The sequence below is a fragment of the Hyla sarda genome, chromosome 4 (genome assembly GCF_029499605.1).
Source record: "Hyla sarda isolate aHylSar1 chromosome 4, aHylSar1.hap1, whole genome shotgun sequence".
NCBI lineage: Eukaryota > Metazoa > Chordata > Amphibia > Anura > Hylidae > Hyla > Hyla sarda.
Window position 1 is genome coordinate 241,105,749 of NC_079192.1, and position 19,330 is coordinate 241,125,078.

At 41.3% G+C, this 19,330-nt stretch overlaps 1 protein-coding gene across 5 annotated transcripts in view; it reads left to right on the top strand.

Moving 5' to 3' along the window:
• The window catches only part of TSPAN12 (tetraspanin 12), a 204,596-nt gene extending 190,843 nt beyond the window's left edge, over positions 1-13,753 (top strand). For all 5 annotated transcript variants that reach the window (XM_056573827.1, XM_056573828.1, XM_056573824.1 and 2 more), the window contains one exon: positions 9,380-13,753. In XM_056573827.1, the coding sequence (XP_056429802.1) occupies positions 9,380-9,682 (303 nt within the window). In that variant the 3' untranslated portion in view covers positions 9,683-13,753. The remainder of the gene's footprint in view (positions 1-9,379) is intronic.
• Positions 13,754-19,330: the final 5,577 nt, after the last annotated feature.

Genomic DNA, 19,330 nt, shown 5'->3' on the forward strand with positions numbered 1-19,330 from the left:
TGATTTTTTTTCCCGTCATATGGATTTTTAGGTGCAAAATTGAAAGAGTTATGATTTTTTAAAGGCAAGGAGCAAAAAACGAAAATGCAAAAACGGAAAAAACCCCGGTCCTTAAGGGATTAAAGGGGTACGCCCCTAGACATCTAATCCCCTCCCCTATTGAAAGTATAGGAGATAAGATATCTGATCTCCCTGCTGCACCATTCCCCCTCAATGCAAGTCTATGGGAGGGGGAGTGACGTACTTGCATTGAGGGGGTGTAGCTGTGACGTGTAACGTGACGTGTATAGTGTGACCTGCCAGTCATTCGGCTCCAGCAAGTTTGCTTTGTGCACCTGAAGTCTGGGGTGCTGCAGCCGAGATGCTGGGGGTCCCTAGCGGCTGGACCCCCACGATCAGACGTCATATCCCCTATCCTTTGGATAGGGGATAAGATGTCTAGGGGTGGAGTACACGTTTAATGTCGCAGTCTCACAATACATAAAGGAACTCAGTGATGAATGTTGCAACCAAATATTCATTGTTTATAATGTATGTCCTTGAACATTTGCAGGTTCTGGCAGAAATTTGATTCAGGGAGTAAAAGCATAGGCACAAGACTGAACCAAGTACTCCAAAACTGTACTGCTCCGGTGATGTCTGGTTTTGCCAGAACCCGCAGGGTTAAATCTTTCTAGCTATGAAGTTTATTTTGGTTGTTTTAGTTGCTGGGTTACGCCCAGCTGTCTGGGCTAGGTCAGCTGACCTTGTTGGCTTTTCACCTGAGTAGCTTCTTATTTAAGCCTGCATTAAGCTTTCAAATCTTGCCTGTGAAAGAGCTTACTCCAGTAGCTAGCGTTATTTCTTGTATTTCTGATCATCTGGTATTTCTGACTTTCTGACTCGGCTAGTGGACTTTGACTATTATATGAGTGTGTGTTTCGTTTATTCCTGTTAGTTTGTGTGATTCCATATAGTATCCCAACCTCTGCCTGTTTTGTAATTTATTTTGTTGACAGTGACTTCCATCACATATTTAGGGAGGGACTGTCACCGTGGTTGTTGATCTGCTATTTAGGGCAGATAGGCAAGTACGCAGGGATAGAGGGAATGGGTGAGATAAGTTTTGCACTCCTTAGCTGCCCATATGTGACAGCTCCATACCACAGTCGATTCTTATCTAGAAGCAGAATACCTCCATACATAGACATGTCACATTTTCTGTCAGATTCTTGTGGAATTTTAAGGGGTTATCCAGGAATAGAAAAACAGATCATTTCTTTCAAAGACCGCTCCCTGTCTGTCTCCAGTATGGGTCTGGTTCTGCAGCTAAGTTCCATTGAAGTGAATGGAGCCAAGTTGTAATACCCCACCTAAAGGGGAGAGAGACAGGGAGGGGTTTTTGAAAGAAATTAGACCTGTTTTTGAATCCTGGATTGACCCCTTTAAGAGAAAATATCTCTATGCCTCTTCACCTACATGCCACCAGTCCTACACAATTTAGGGCTTATGCACTTCTACATTAGGCCTATTATGACTCTCTAATAATTACAATAGGGATATACCCATGTGCATGAACCCTTACTAACAGTGCAAAATTGGCAGCTTATACTGTAACATTGACATTTTGAGGGTCACTGAGCTTTGTATTCATAATTTATAGTACCCATTAGGGATTAGAAAAATGACCAAAACCACTCATTAAAAGGGGTGTCTTCATTCTGGAACCATGCTGTACGTGTACATATATACTTACTGTAGATTCTGTAGTACAAACAAACATTGTCAGTGAGCAGGGGAAAGAAGAATACCCACCTTGATATTATTACAGCAGTCTACCAAGGAAATGGCACTTTAGCTAATTATCTTCTCAGTTGTAGAAACATTTTTGCAGTTTGTTACTTTGGCTTTATTAGCAATTCCAGATACACTTGAGGATAGAAGAAATGATGCTACATATAGTATACTCATCTGAGAATTTTAAGATCTAATTATAGATAGGACAACAAAAGTCTATGCATATTATGATAGAAGAAATGTGATACTACAAGACAATGCAGATTAACCACACTTGTGTGTTTATATACTACAAACAAATAGGTGACACACTTAAATTTATAATACAATAAGGTATCTAGATTCCTTGCAGCGCTGACTTTATAGGATAATAGAATAATGGAAGTAATATAGAAAATCCATTCCTGGCAGAAGTCTGGGAGCTTATGTCTTACTGCCTGTTCAGAAACAAGATTTTGCAGGCTTGAATTTAATATTCGGATTGTTGCAGTGACATCCCTTATGGCTTTTTACTGCTCAGTATTCATAAATGGAGATAATGCAGTGTTTATTGTTTCCCTCTACATATTGAAATAAAATCGCCCTTTAGATTCTGTGTTTAATCTGCACTTATTTAATTATTTTATTTCATGTATTTCTTAATGTAAGCAAACAATTTTTGGTATCCTGCTATAGTATTTAAGAATTTTTTTTATATCATTGTAGTATTTATATTGCTGGAGGTTAAGTCATAGCAACCATAAAAAGTTTTACTAGCTACTATATAAATGATTACCGAGAAAATAGAGGTTACTATATATTAGTGTTCTGGGCAACTTTGGCCCTTAGGTTACAGCTACATGGCCCATTCCAATATGCAATTGGATACTTAGATGTCATGATGAAAAATGCATCCCCATTGCGACTAGCTGTCGATTACATCAGGCTAAAAAGAGTACTAATGGAGCCGTTCAACTTCCAGCAGGTTTGCCACCCTGGATGTTTTGTTGCGACACAAGTAAAAGACTTAAAGGAAAACTGTCACCTTGCTCCCCCCGCACTAACCAGCGGTACTGGCTGGTAGTGCGGGGGACGCTGATCAGTTTGATGCTTACAGTGCCCGGATCTGCCTCGCCGTTTGGCAGTAATCTTCTATTTTCGGTATATGTTAATTAGGTGCTAACTTGCACCGGACGGGCTAACTGGCACTCTGACGTTAGTGTTTTTGGCCGCAGCGCCACCCAGCTCATGAATATTCCTATCAAACTGATCAGCGTCCCCCCACTACCAGTCAGTACCGCTGGTTAGTGCAGGGGGAGCAAGCTGACAGTTTTCCTTTAAGTCTTTTACTGGTGTTGCAACAAAACATCCAGGGTCAGATCCGGCGGGGCAGATCCGGGCACAGTAAGCATCAAACTGATCAGCATCCCCTGCACTACCAGCCAGTTTTCCTTTAAAGGGGGACTACCGTGCTGACAACTTATCCCCTATCTAAAGGATAGGGGATAAGTTGCCTGATCGCCTGGGGTCCCCACGATCTTGCATGCAGCATCACGCTCTCATCAGGCCCCGGAGTGAACATCGCTCCGGGTCTGATGACTGCCGATCACGGGGCCGGAGTATAGTGACGTCACAGCTCTGCCCCCGTGTGATGTCACGCTCCGCCCCTCAATGTAAGTCTATGGCAGGGGACGAGACAGCTGTCTTGCCCCTGCCATAGACTTGCATTGAGGGGGATGTTCGCTCCGGGGCCTGATGAGAGCGGCGTGCTGCGTGCAAGATTGCGGGGGGTCCCCAGCGGCGGGACCCCGCGCGATCAGGCAACTTATCCCCTATCCTTTAGATAGGGGATAAGTTGTCAGCACGGTAGTACCCCTTTAATAGTTGACTACATGGTTGTGCAACATAATTAAAGGAAAGTTTCCAGTGTAAGGGTACCTTCACATGTGCATATTTTCTGCTGCTGATCAGCTTTAGCAGATTTTGCTACCCTTTAAAGTCAGTGGGCAGCAAAATCTGCAGAAGCATATGATTTGCATCAGAAAATAAGCACGTGTAAACGTACCCTTATGGTAGGGTCACACTTAACGGATCTGCAGCGTATTTTACGCTGCGGATCTGCCAATGACCCAACCCGTGTGCCTCCTGCTGTGCCTGTCTGTATGTAGCTGCAATCCGCTGCTACAAGCAGACACACACACATGGACCTGTGAGTCGCCGCGCACACACGCAGTGTACTCAATCATTACAGCCACTCTCAGCCTAGCTCAGGGAACAGGGTGAGCGACCATGATAACTGTGTGTACACTGCGTATGCGTGCAGCGACTGGTAGGTCCATGTGTGTCTGTTTGTAGCGGTGAATTGCTACTACAAGCAGACAGGAACAGCAGGAGCACACCATAGGGTCAGATCATTGGCGGATCTGCTGCATAAAATACGCTGCTAATCTGTTATGTGGGACCTTACCCTAAAGCAGTTTTTTACATTTGAACATTCTGATCTCCCAACATATACCTTACTCGGAAGACTGTGATGTACACCACTTTATGGCATACAGTGAAATATGTCATCAGTATAGTTCTGTAGTAGTATAGTACATAGTATATATATTCACATGGAGTAGCATAGTCTACAAATTATTATTTTATACAGCAATAAACAGGATGACAGGGCATACTATTCAGACATACAGATGTAGCAAACATTAACTTAACATATTACAGACTTTAATGCAGTAAACTTTAACTTTACAATAGTGATGGGATGTGTTGTATTATTGGGGAGATTTATCATTGCTCTTAGAGCATTTTTTTATCTATGTTTAGGCGCATTTCAGGCGCAAGCAGCATATTTAGCTACTTTTATGCGTTTTTTGATACAGACAGTTTCACTCTTTTTGCCTACCTGTAGAACTTTTTATTTTGCCCATGCAGTGGTCACATATTTATAATTAGCGACTTTTGTCCAAAGTCGCTATTTTGTGCGCAAAGGTACTTTTTTAGGGGCAAAGCTACACCACCTACCAGTAGGCGTGAGAATAATTTCTACCTTCCACAATTCAACCTTTAACCTCTTGTAGACGACAGCGTCCCACTCCCCTTCTATAACATATGCTCAGGAGCTGAACGCGAATCATAGCTGGGTGGTCCTGGCCGCTATCTAATGCCAGCTCTCATGCCAGACATCAGTGATCACGGTGAAGCCTGACTTTAACCCCTTATACACCGCAATCAAATTTGATTGTAGCATCTAAAATGCAAGTAAAAATGTCCCGGCAGCTCTGTGAAAGTAAGTAAAAACACCTAACCTGCCAAATTCAGGACCCGGGAAAGTGTCTACTTCCCTCCCTCACAAGTGTCTAGAAAAAGTCTATGTGGTAGAGCTTTTCCCACCACAGCAGAGCTGCGCAAAATTCATCATCATGCTGCACCTTCTTGATAAATAAGATGCATGCTAGTCAAACCCACCACCCAAATAAACATGGGAAAATAGCTCATTCTTTGATAAATCTGGGCCTATGTGTCAATTTAACGTTTTCTAAAGCTCTGTCTGTAACGCCTTTATGTGTCAAGTAAACACTTGTTATATCTGTGAAATGGCATATTTTGGTATGTAGTACTTACCCCCATTCCAGGTCATAGCCATCAAATGAATCTGCAGAACTGACAGGGATTACTATGGGGTTCTGTGAATTTAACCCCTTAAGGACTGAGACCTTTTTCACCTTAAAGGACAACTGCAGCACAATATACCCCTATCCCCTATCTACAAGATAGGGGATAAGTGTTTGAACGCGGGGGGTCCAACCGCTGGGACCCCCCCCCCCCCGAGATCTCCCTAACGGGGCGCCGCCATAAGCGCTCATAGTGAGCGCTAAGGCGCGTAGCGTCGACCTAGAGGTCGACGGTGACGCCCCATCTCCTCCTCATCCCCTTCCCGTCCCCATACAGTTCTATGGGGAAGCTGGGGAGGCACGAACGCTGCCTCCCCGCCTCTCCCATAGAGATGCATGGAGGAGGCGTGCCGGCTGCAACGTCATGCTTCGGCAGGCACGCCCCCTGCACGGCACAGCCGCGGAGCCGTCCGTACAGGAGATCGTGGGGGGTCCCAGCGGTCGGACCCCCCGCGATCAAACACTTATCCCCTATTTTGGACTTTGGAATTTTTTTGCACGCACACCATTGACCGTATGGTTTAATTAACGATATATTTTTATAATACGGACATTTCCGCACGCAGCGATACCATATATGTTTATTTTTATTTACACTGTGGTTTTTTTTATGGGAAAAGGGGGGTGATTCAAACTTTTAATAGGGAAGGGGTTAAATGATGTTTATTCACTTTTTTTTCCACTTTTTTTTTTTTGCAGTGTTATAGCTCCCATAGGGACCTATAACACTGCACACACTGATCTTTATCATTGATCACTGGTTTCTCATAGGAAACCAGTGATCGATGATTCTGCCGCATGACTGCTCATGCCTGGATCTCAGGCACTGAGCAGTCATTCGGCGATCGGACAGCGAGGAGGCAGGTAGGGGCCCTCCCGCTGTCCTGTAAGCTTTTCGGGATGCCGCGATTTCGCCGCGGCTATCCCGAACAGCCCACCTAGCTAACCGGCATGCTTTCGGTTTCACTTTAGACGCGGCGTTCAACTTTGAACGCCACGTCTAAAGGGTTAATAGCGCGTGGCACAGCAATCAATGCCGTGGCCCCGCGTTATAGATCGGGAGTGGACACATGATGTTCCAGTACGTCATGTGTCCTTAAGGGGTTAAGGACTGAGCCCTTTTTCGCAATTCTGACCACCGTCTCTTTACGCATTAATAACTTGAAAAGACTTTTACCGAATATTCTGAGATTGTTTTTTCGTGACATATTCTACTTTATTTTAGTGGTAAACTTTCGTTGTTACTTTCATCCTTTTTTGGTGAAAAATCCCAAAATTTCATGAAAATTTTTAAAATGTTGCATTTTTCTAACTTCGAAGCTCTCTGCTTGTAAGGAAAATGGATATTCTAAATAAATTTTATTTTTATTCACAAATACAATATGTCCAGTTTATGTTGGCATCATAAAATGGACATATTTTTACTTTTTGAAAAAATTAGAGGGCTTCAAAGTAGAGCAGCAATTTTCAAAAATTTCCTGAAAATTGCAAAATTTTAAGGGACAGATGTTACAGAACTACAACTCCCAGCATGCCTGGGCAATCTAGGCATGCTGAGAGTTGTAGTTTGGCAACATCTGAGGGCTACCATTTGGGCACCACTGTAACAGTGGTCTCCAAACTGTGACCCTCCAGATGTTGCAAAACTACAACTCCCAGCATGCCCAGACAGCCTTTTGCTTCCCACTAGGAAGGGCAACAGTAGATATAGTTTACTGCCCCCTTCCTCCCCCCACCACCACCACAGTTTCCCTACCTTTGCCGCGATCTCCGCTGTCTCCAGCGACGATCGGCAGTCCCCACGCATCTTCTCCTCCAGGTACCGGCCTCCATCTTCTCCCCACGTTCCCCACGACATCCAGGGGTGGGCAGGACGGGGGGGGGGGTTACCATGGCAACCCACTGTCCTGCGCTGCCATTGGTCAGAATCAGTTCTGCACTGCGACCTTGCTCCTATCCCTCAGGATGATCGGGGCGGTCACTGACAGCTCCGATCATCCCTATTTTCTGGGTGATCGGGTCACCAGAGACCCGATCAGTCCGGAGTAGCAGAAAATTGCATGTCTTAATTGACATGCGATTTTCTGTGATCACCGACATGGGGGGGGGACCCCCTCGGCGATGTGCCTGGATGCCTGCTGAATGATTTCAGTAGGCATCCCGGTCCGGTCCCCAACCGACTAGCGGCGGGGACCGGAATTCCCACGGGCGTATGCATACGCCCCACGTCCTTAAGCACTCGGGATGCAGGGCGTATGCATACGCCTGGCGTCCTGAAGAGGTTAAAGGGGTACTCCGATGGAAAACTTTTTTTTTTTAAATCAATTGGTGCCAGAAAGTTAAACAGATTTGTAATTTACTTCTATAAAAATTTTTTTTTTAATCCTTCCAGTACTTATTAGTCCTGAATACTAAAGAGGAAATTATTTACTTTTTGGAACGCAGAGCTCTCTGCTGAAGCACGAGCACAGAGCTCTCTGTTGACATCTATGTCCATTTTAAGAACTGTCCAGAGTAGGAGAAAATTCCCATAGCAAACATATGCTGTTCTGGACGGTTCCTAAAATGGACAGAGATGTCAGCAGAGAGCACTGTGGTCATGATGTCAGCAGAGAGCACTCTGTTCCAAAAAGAAAATAATGTCCTCTGTAGTATCCTCTGTAGTATTCAGCAGCTAATAGGTACTGGAAGGATTAAGATTTTTTTTAATAGAAGGAATTTACCAATCTGTTTAACTTTCTTGCACCAGTTGATTTAAAAAAAAAAGTTTTCCACCGGAGTACCCCTTTTAATGTAGGATTTTTAAAATTTTTTTTTTACTAAATTACCAGACAGGGCACAGGTCACCACCATTTTCCACAATGGTCATTTATCTGGCAGGATAATAGCTAAAAAAAATTTGCTAATCTTAGGACACTGCCAAACAACAATCCAGCTTTAGGATTCGGCAAGCTGGAGGTAGATCCTCTGTGTCAGAGAGGGATTGGCGTGGACCGTGCCGGCGGACCGGTTCTAAGTTGCTACTGGTATTCACCAGAGCCTGCCGCAAAGCAGGATGGTCTTGCAGCGGCGGTAGCAACCAGGTCGTATCCACCGGCAACAGCTCAACCTCTCTGACTGCTGAGATAGGCGCGGTACAAGGGATTAGGCAAGAGCATGGTCAGACGTAGCAGAAGGTCAGGGCAGGCAGCAAGGATCGTAGTCAGGGGCAACAGCAGAAGAACTGGAACACAGGCTTTGGACAACACTAAACGCTTTCTCTGGCACAAGGCAACAAGATCCGGCAAGGAAGTGAAGGGGAAGTGAGGTTATATGGACAGGGAGCAGGTGGAAGCTAATTAGACTGATTGGGCCAGGCACCACTCATTGGTGCACTGGCCCTTAAAATCTTAGAGAGCTGGCGCGCGCGCCCTGGAGAGTGGAGCCGTGCGCGCCATAACGTAACAGCCGGGGAATGGGAAGGGTAAGTGGCTTGGGATGCAATTCGCGAGCGGGCGCGTCCTGCTATGCGAATCGCATCCCCATCGTAAATGTCAGTGCAGCGCTCCCGGTCAGCGGGTCTGACTGGGGCGCTGCAGAGAGGAGAACGCCGCGAGCGCTCCGGGGAGGAGCAGGGACCCGGAGCGCTCGGCGTAACACCAGCTCTCCAAAAGGTCCAATAAGAGGTATTTATTCACCCATCAGTGTTACGAAAAGACTGCAGTGTTTAAGTCCCAAAATGGGATCTGTTTCAAGCTTATTGTGGGATTGAAATGTTTATGTAACAATAAAGTATATAGTAGTAACATATTCATGGATATATTTCTATTTAACTTTACGGAATCTATTGTGATGTTGTTAACATTATTTCTGACCTATTTCCTTTAATAGTACCATGTCCATGCTTTGAAGTGTGTTATCTATTCTGTTTATCTTGGTTTTAACAACTGGTTATGTTCATTTTATTGTAGGGCTGCAGCAGAAAAATGTACAGCTTCCTGAGAGGAACCAAACAATTGCAAGTGTTAAGGTTCCTTGGAATTGCCATTGGTGTCACACAAATTCTAGCTATGATTCTCACTATCACCTTGCTGTGGGCTTTGTACTATGATAAAAAGGATCCTAGAGCAGAACCAATCCTACCTCTGAGCCATGAGGATGTCCAGCACAATTGTCATCCAGTAGAGATATTACCAGCAAACCACACAAGGATTCCCGATCAAAGAACTACTGCTAATGGATTTAATACATACCTTGAAATGGATGAATTGTGATAGGCTGTCATACAAATAACTCTTTGTAGCACAGTATTGTCTATATAATCTACATAGTAGATGGGTACACTGTAAGAAACAATGTTAGCGTCAACTATGAAAAATGTTCTTGCTGATCAGACTTACATGGAGTACTTAAAGTAAATTTTACTTAAAGGTTAAGGGAAATCAATTTTTTTTCTAATCAACTGGTGCTAACAGTTAAACAGATTTGTAAATTATTCTATTTAAAAATCTTAACCCTTCCAGTACTTATCAGCTGCTGTATACTACAGAGGAAGTTATTTTGTTTTTGAATTTGTTTTCGGTCTGACCACAGTGCTCTCTGCTGACACCTCTGTCCATGTCAGGAACTGTCCAGAGCAGAGGCAAATCCCCATAGCAAACATATGCTACTCTGGACAGAGGTGTCAGCAGAGAGCACTGTGATCAGACTGTAAAGAAATATACAACTTCCTCTGTAGTATATAGCAGCTGATAAGTACTGAAGTAATTTACAAATCTGGCTTTCTGGCACCAGTTGATTAAAAAAAAAAAAAAAAAACTGTTTTCCACCGGAGAACCCCTTTAAGACTACAGCATGTTTTTGATGAAATATGTAATGTTGGATTTTTTTTTATATATTCAATTCCCCTTATTTAACAGTTACTTGTTATTACCTTAGATGGTATAGAATCAATATTTCATTACTGGAGTGACTGAAATGAAATAGAAAAGTGCCGAAATCTACCTTTCGGCACATTTAGACTTTCAGTGTAGTAACCTGACTCATTGATTCTGTTCCCAGATACTTGGATAAGGATCTGATATGCTGTGATAATTGTTGTGTATATTTTCTATTCATGTGACATACTGTATTACAAGGTAGGAAATGTATTGTGGGAAACAATATCATTGACACAAGGTCAGTTTTACTACGTAAATGTTTCTCATGAGATAAAACAAATCTTTAGCTTTGTCAAATTCAGACAGATTTTAAATGAGATACATAAGTCTTCTATGTGATAAGTCCAGATTTGCTAGAATATTGCTGTGTGTTTCTCTCCAGACCCCCTATCTATCTATCTATCTATCTATCTAATCTATGAGCTGTGAATGGATTTACCACTACTGATTCATGGCTAAATGATGAAAATCAAACTATGGCCTAATATAGCAACCTGAATGTATATCTATTGTAAAGAATATTTGCTATAATGATTTTGCTGTAAACTTTAAAGGGGTTGTCCATTTTTTCCCCAATTCCTTTTCTGTTAGAGGGTCACTAGAGATTGAAATGATTACAGGTTATCCCTCTGCAGGGAAGCAATTGTTCATATCCCCTGCTTTGTGGAAATAAAGCATTACACTGTTCTCTTTAAAACCAGTGGGCTGTTATAGAGATTCTGAACAAGGAATCCCCTCTACACCAACAACTCTCTAATAGTGTATTGAAAGGCTGGTTTTCTAAACTACTAAACCCTTTGATGTACAAAGAAACAATGCTGTAAACTAATTGTAATATATGCTTGCTTACCCATACACACAATGGCTGGAACTTGGAAGAATTCTTATGTAATATTTGTTTATATATTTGTTTTAATAGAACATGGATTCTTTTTACTGCTGTGGGATTCCAGCTTGGTGTTCATACGTTATAAATTGTCTCCCTGGAAGCCATTAAACTATTTCCTTGCTAATCTGTATTAATATTTTATTTCCTTTTCCCATTCTTAGCTTTAAAATGTAATATATCTGAATGAGTGTGGCCCAGTAATAGTCCCTCCTGCAGAATACCCTGGAGATGTTCTGTGACTACATTGTAAAAGGTCCTCACTAGATCATGGTCATTTATTACTGTTAAACAAACAATAAAAGTGTTGTCCAGCTCATTGCTTACTATAGTCTCAGCTTCTGTTGCCCTATCACGTGTCCACGATCCCGGACACCGTGCGACTTGCAGCATAAACAAACCTGTATATAAAAATTAAAGGGGTACTCCCGTGGGAAACGGTTTTTTTTATTTTTTTTTAAATCAACTGGTGCCAGAAAGTTAAACAGATTTGTAAATTACTTCTATAAAAAAAATCCTTCCAGCTTTCTTCCCCCCTGGTTAGTGCGGGGGAAGAAAGCTGACCGTTTTCCTTTAAGAATAAAGTGCTTAGTCTCATTTTTGAATCCATTTCTGTTTTTGTTTAAGGCTTGGGAGAAACCGTTTAAGCTGGCAATGTATGAAAAAGGTTCTTGTCAATACAGTGATTTACATTATTTATAGAAATAGAGATGTAGCTGAGCACCACTTGTTATTTCTCACTTTGGGACTATAAAGCTCATTCGTTTCTGCCCTTTTATAATAATGTACTTAGAATTGGTAATATTTACACAAAAAATGTAAACATTAGCCCTGGAGGGAAATAAAAATTCCTGCAAATGAGTTTGAGGTAAGCGGTGTCAAAACTCACTAAAACAAGATGCATTCAACAAGAGATTCTGACAGCTATTTCACCCGCATTAAACCCAATATACTGGCTTATAGTGCAGGAGAATAGCTGTAAATAGAAGGCGTACTTAGGTTTTTAGGTTAGGTATGTCCTAAATTCTGCCCATTACAATGGCCTTTGCACTCCAGCGTGCAATGAAGGCGGTGAGCATCATCAAATTTAGTCCCCTTTTGTGACGTGAGACCGTGCTGGGTATGGATGAGCTTAGTTGGAGATTCAGGGTCCTATTCTTAAAATCACAGGGTATGGTTGTGGGAGGGTGGGGGGGTGGCTGCGGCAATGTAGAACTACCTAACACCAATGTGAAAGCAACTGCCCCCTTAAACAAAACTGTTTGCACCAATAGCTACCAAGCCTCATTACCAAATGTAATATTTAGTCTCTCCCATCATTGTTATTGGTAGATTTTATACTTCCTGGTTGAATACTAAAATCTTTATGTATTGGACTTTTTTTTGTGTCAAACAGAACTCTATTTATTATAAACCAAAAGGGCTCAATAATAGAGACTTTTAGACCATGTCCATAGTATATAAAATACAACATGAAATACCAAAAGAATCACACAGAAAGAATAATGCAAACATTGTGTATAATCTTTATTAACAAAAGGTGAATAATATTAAAATCAAATTAAAAAAAGGGAACAGTAACAGACTACTACCCATGCAACAGACGCCTTAGTAGTCTGTTACTGTCCCCTTTTTAATTTAATTTAAATATTATTCATCTTTTGTTAATAAAGATTATACACAATTTTTGCATTATTCTGTCTCTGTGATTCTATTGGTAGAACTCTATTTTTGTTCCATCATTTCTTGCTGTGTAAAAATTGATTCCTCTTTCCATTATGCTCAATAAGATGTTCAACATAAATAGTTATTGGTGGACTGGTTTGGGTTAGCTGTGATGTCTAGCATCTGTTTTGTACATATAACAGCTTTAACTTATTTGATTATTAGACTTTTAAAATGTTTTATGCTATTTTTTTTTATTCATTTCTATTTTTTGTGTGTTTTTTGTGGGGGGTAAAATATATGAATGATGACAAATGCATATTTTTATAACATTTCTACACTATGTACATTATGACAAATTTTATGTAAAACATTTTGGGTGGTTGGGCAGGCAAAATGTACTACTTTTAATTTTGTATTTTGTCTTACTCAAAAATTCAACATTTACAGAACAAAACAGTCCTGATAATAGGACAGTAGTGACATTTAGGACATTGTGATAAAAGGTTTCTAGTGACTACATGGTCACTGGACTTTGCAGTCCTGTAAAAATACTGGCCCTTGCACACAGTTCTATGCTGCCATGAAACATTTTTTTTTACTGTACTTTTTAAATGCCTCCAATTGTTACCATATGCTGTTGGATGCAGCTAACAGAACTAATCTTATGCAATAGACTTATAAATAATACACTAATAAACCATGGTGATATATAAAATCATTTAGCACACCCCAAGTGGCTCCATACTACGGAACATTTGGTGTGTGAAATACATATTAAAGGACGGGTCATATACAGCGCATACACAGCGGGAAATACGATGCATATGCGCTTTGAGCAGACACGCAAAACTTTCCCCACCGCAGCCCTGTGTGTACAATAAGGTAGGAGGTGGGTCGCGTGTCACAGTTACGTCGGTACACTTGGCCCGCCTCCGAACCTCACTGCACACACAGGGCTGCGGCAGGGAAAGCCATGTGTGTCTGCTCATAGCGCATACGCAGTGTATTTCCTGCTGCCCAGCAGATTTCATTCAGCATCAAATACGCTGCATGTGTGCTGTGTGTGAGCCTACCCTAAAAGGGAATCTGTAAGGCTTTTTACACACTGCCGTTAGGACACCGCAGTGTGACGGCCGTCAGGGGTGCCGGGAAGAATAGCAGGAGAAAAGAAAAACTGCTTGCGCCAACTTTTTCTCCAGCTACTCCCACTACAAAATAATGGCTCCTGATGGACCATATTATAGTAAATGTGATCCGTCGGGACCCGTTATTGCCTGTTGTGCCCCGTCCCAATGACAGCCGTTAAAGGCATGAAAAAAAAAAAAAGATCCTAATGGCTGTTTAAGGACGGGGCACAGCGGCAGTGGGAAAGTAGCCTTAGAGGAGAAAATACTATATCACAGAACTTACACATGTTAGACTTGTGTAAACTGTAGGCAGGGATGCAAGCACAGTCCCTTCAGCTTATACCTTCATGTAAGTATTTGGGGGCATTCTCATTTAAGTTCTCAAAATAATTTGCTAATGTACCACAGTTCTACTGGACTATAATATTTTTATGTATGAATATTTCTATGCTGCAGGAAAAATCAGTTAATGCATGGAATCATTGTATGTATAAGTATATGTATATTGAGGGTAACAAAAATTATTTTATTCCATACTTTAAGTACCATTGTTATTTTATAATAAAATGTTATTTTCTTATTGTGTCAATACTACATAAACATAAAAATGCTAAAGGGATTGTTTATATTCATGATGTGTTAAGTGGGTATTCCCATCTTATAAAGTGATGGTATATTATAAGGGTAAGATCAGTAGGGGTCTGAGCCCTGAGACTTCCACAAATCCTGATCCAGAGCTGCAGCCCTTCACAGTCTCTCAGCCTCACCCTGTGTCCGGCACAGCTTCAAGTAGATGGGTTGTTTGCATTTCCCTGCACAGCTGGATGACTGAGAGCAGGGAAAAACTGTGTCTGGGTCACAGTGCTGATCAGTGCTGCGACCCCTTTATTTTCAGGATTGGTTGGGGTCTCAGAGTTGGGAGAATCCTCCTAGTTCTGTGTAAAAGTTCAGTTGTGTTTGTAAAAGATACGATGATAAATATTTATTTAAATAAATATAGTATGAACGAAAAAAATAAACTGGAATTGTATATTTTTTTTTTGTATTTCTAATATCAGATAAGATTTGATAAGGTGTTACCAAACAAATTGATGCACAAACATGTATTATTTTCTTTTTTTAGACACTTGTGTTTTAGACCATGCTTATACCTTGCCCAACAAGGAAATGGCTTATAAAGAAAGGGGCATGACTTGGTGTTTAGAGTGCATGGCTGGCATAAAGTAAGCTAACTATGTTAGGTGGTATAAAGTTAGACAATGGTGTCTGAAGATGGCCACATTTATTATCATGATAAACTGTGGTAAATTTGGTGTATTCTTAAACGGCCTTGTCTTAAGCAGTTTTAGTTACTCAGTCTCACTATATGATATTTTTGCATCTAAACTATATTGACATGAGACCTAGTGCATTACTGTGCTACTCCTTTCCATATGCCCTTCTCTGCATATAGATATCGTAGAGCAGCTGTGACACTATTAGATCCAGCCTGTCTTTGTATTATATGGTTGCCCATTTATTTAATGGGATAGTCTCACATAGAAACCTCAATTTACTTGTCTAATAAATTAACATATGTTGATAAACAAAGTTATTGGATTATATTTCTGTGGTCTTTCATGCATTCCTTCTGTGTTTGATGCAAACTTTCTTCTCTGTTGTCTTCATAAGCCCAACTTCCTATCTGGTATACACCCTGTAATGGACTTCCTCTTCCTATGTACCCTCTAGCTTGGAATTCAACCAACTCAATTTCCCTTCTGGACCATAAAACTTCTCACATAGTGGGAGAGAGCGATAGAGTTGGCTGAACTGAATTCCTGGCAGAGACAGAAAGTCCATTAAAGGGGAAGTTCAGGGTACTATTCACAGGCTAGGGAGCAGGTGTCTGATCATCGGGGAGGGGGGGGGGGGTCTGACCGCTGGCGATTTCCTGTAAAAAGTTCAGTTCCCTGGAGCCCCTTTAAATGATGTATACTAGACAGAAAGGTTGGCTAATGAAGACAACAGAGCAGACAGTTTGCATCAAAATCAGAAGAAAAGCATTAAAGACCACAGTAACAGTAAAATTACTTTATTAACCAATATATGTTGATTTATTTGACAGTAAATTTTATTAGACAGTAAAATAAGTGCCAACAGAAAGTCAAACACAGCTGAAGTACACAATGTGGGCCAGCATAAAAGTGGATTTATTGGAGTATTAAAGAAAAACTTGTCAACAAGGGAGGAGAGAGGTGTCTGTAATTGCACCCTACAAGCTTAGATACAATAATGGCATGTGGAGTATGCAAGGAGTTATGTCAGAACATTCTCAATGCAGTGCTGACAGAGCCCGTTGCGAAACCATGCAAAACATCACAGCTTGTATCTGTCGAGCTTTGAGAGGATTGAGGCCGACAAAACTCCCCACAAGCCTGTATCCTCATTACAAGTAGAATTTGTTTGACAATTACACTATCAATTTTTAGCCTTATTTTAAATTTGTAGCTTAATTATAACCATGGCTTGTTTTTCATGTTGTGCCTACAGTCTATAGTCATTTCACTTACATTAATTATGTGTTTTAGACACTTTTCTGGCATTTCTGATGAAATTGGTGTGTCCACAGTGCACCAAAATTTGGCACACAGTTTTGGATAGAAGTTGGTCTAAACATAGACTGGACAGTCTTAAGATATGCTAGATTTATTACTGAGCCCGAGATGACGTGATAAATCTGGAACATTTGAAGAATGTCTTAAGTTTTCATTATGTAGGAAATAGACATGTAAATCTGGGCCACAGTCCATAAGAAACAAAAGCCATGGCAGACTCCGTTGGATGCCACATTAATTATTTTTCCCTAGAAGCAGTACTGAGTCTGTCTCCACATCCTTGCCGTGTGCATGAGAACTTATAGGAACTAAGAGATACTACTTCTGGGTGAAGTGGGTGAAGAAGCAATGAAAGAACTTGGGAACCCCTATTAGTGCAACATTGAAGACGTAGCCACCAAGTGTCATCTATCATTGATTCTCTACTCACAGGTAATCTCTAACAATCTGGGCAACACTAATTAGCCTTTGTTTATCTGAAGTCCTGGCTATTATATGGGTCTTTTCACCCCCATATGGTCAAGGTTAGGGTTTATTATTTTACTATTGAGTAAAACCAGCTCATCCTAGTATAAATAGAATGGTTGATGTGTTATCTTGTTGTATATGTTGCTCACGCTAAGCGGCAGTAATATGCTATGTATACCTGACCTGGATTTAGAAGTGTCCCTTTCCCTGTATTCATATACACTCTCCAGGGCGATAACAGATTCCACACTGTTCACATCTTTCTTCTAAGAAACTTTTTTCTTTAAAGCAATACTAGCTGAAACAATTGGCAGTACTTTTTATCTAGATTGAAGGAGAAAAATAACAATCATCAGAAAAAGAAAATCGGAAAGAGGTTCTGACAACTGTAGCGATAGCTAGGAAGATTCTTATTGTTGAGGGAAGAAAGAAACAACTACATCTCCTATAAATAGTCAACCCTTAACTTGACAGAAGAAACATTTTATTTCCATCCACTAGGTAAAATGCAGGTTTCCTTGTAGAACTTTGGTCTAGTATGTCTCAAAGATATTGTATTTTTCCTTAAAAAAAAATCTGAAAAGAGATATAATTGATGTGCCTATATATATATATATATATATATATATATATATATATATATATATTTGCATTTATTACTTAGCTAATAAGGTAGTGTGTACATAACATACTTACACTTTTATTCATAGTTACACAAAATATATTCATGAGAAATATCTAAGAAAATGAAAAATCTGATTGATAGAAAATTTGTTCTGGCTGTTGATTCCAGGGGCTACTGGTTTATATGATGTACTGTAAAACTCTAGTCCAGAGTGAGAACTCTGCTGCCATATAGTGTTCATATGTGTGGCCTCACAGCTTCAGGTGCCCCTGATACTCATTTTAAGGATATGTTCATGTGGTAGTTTTCTAATTTCAACAATTTGCAACATTCATAGAATTTCCATGGGAGATGTCTGATTAAGATAGGTCCCACCTATATCCCCAACCCCCATACACATGAACGTTTGGCAGAAGACTGAGAAACGAACCATACATAAGAGGGTATTTGAATGAGAAACTGTAGAACAGTTCTTTAACTAATGTAGGGTTTCAGTTTTTTCCCTATAAACATCTACTCTGGCATTAGACGCTCCATAAAATAATTTTCCCACAAGTACATGTAGCATACTTGTACATACAATATATATAAATACCACTGTGGGAACATAACCAGTTATGTCAATATACTAGACTATACTGAACAACTTTAATCAGACAATGAGCATTAAATCCAATTTCTCACAGGCCATGTCTTCTCTGGTTGCAGTTTTTCACTTTCCCCATCTTTTGCATCTGGCACCAGAGCCATAGTATGGGCAAGGCAAGTGAAGCACTCACCTCAGACGCTGCTTTGAGGGTGCATAGTGGCAGTGACACTATGAGAGGGCCCACCAGTGGCAAAAACCATCTGTACGCTCAGATGTGTTTTTACCGCAGCTGCACCCACTCATAGCACTGCTGAACCCCCTTGTAGTGCAAGCTCTGGTTCACAGTCAGGGCAGTACCGATGATACTGTCATCAGGGGTCTGGGGCTCCCATGACCACCCAATGTATCCATCACTGGAAACTGCATCTCACTGGGAACTAGCTGGCATTGACTTTGTTTAGGGTGATGGGCCAGTAAAAGTTAAAGGGGTGTTCTAATCGAGCTTTAATTGGGTTTTTTGTAAATTCTGCACTATTTGATGTGATGTTGCCAACTAATGACTACAGCAAGTATGTCATATTATTGTGTAAGCAAGGTAAACAGAAAAGACTTGCTCCATCCCCTGTGCTCTGATATACCTGCCCACCTCGTGTTCAAATGGCCAAAGGGATCCATAAATATTTATGAGTTGTGTGGGCTTAGGGGGAACCTAGGGGAAGGAAGCAAGGACAGCTCTGCTCAAAATACATATACACAAACTCACACAGCTTTGCTACACACAGGGCCGGCATTAGGAGTAGGCAAACGGCATTTTCCTGGGGCCCCCATCCACCAGAGAGCCCCCTGCATCTTCCCTGACTCACATGGGTTGGGCAGAGTGCATCAGCAGCAGCCTGCAGTTGATAACAGCAAAAGTTTACTCCACAGTGCAGTGTGTGCTGCCATTGCTCTGCTCCTTTAAGAACCCCCCCCCCCCCCCCCCCCCCCAAGCTCCTCTCTTCTTTCCCAGGCTCCTCTACTCT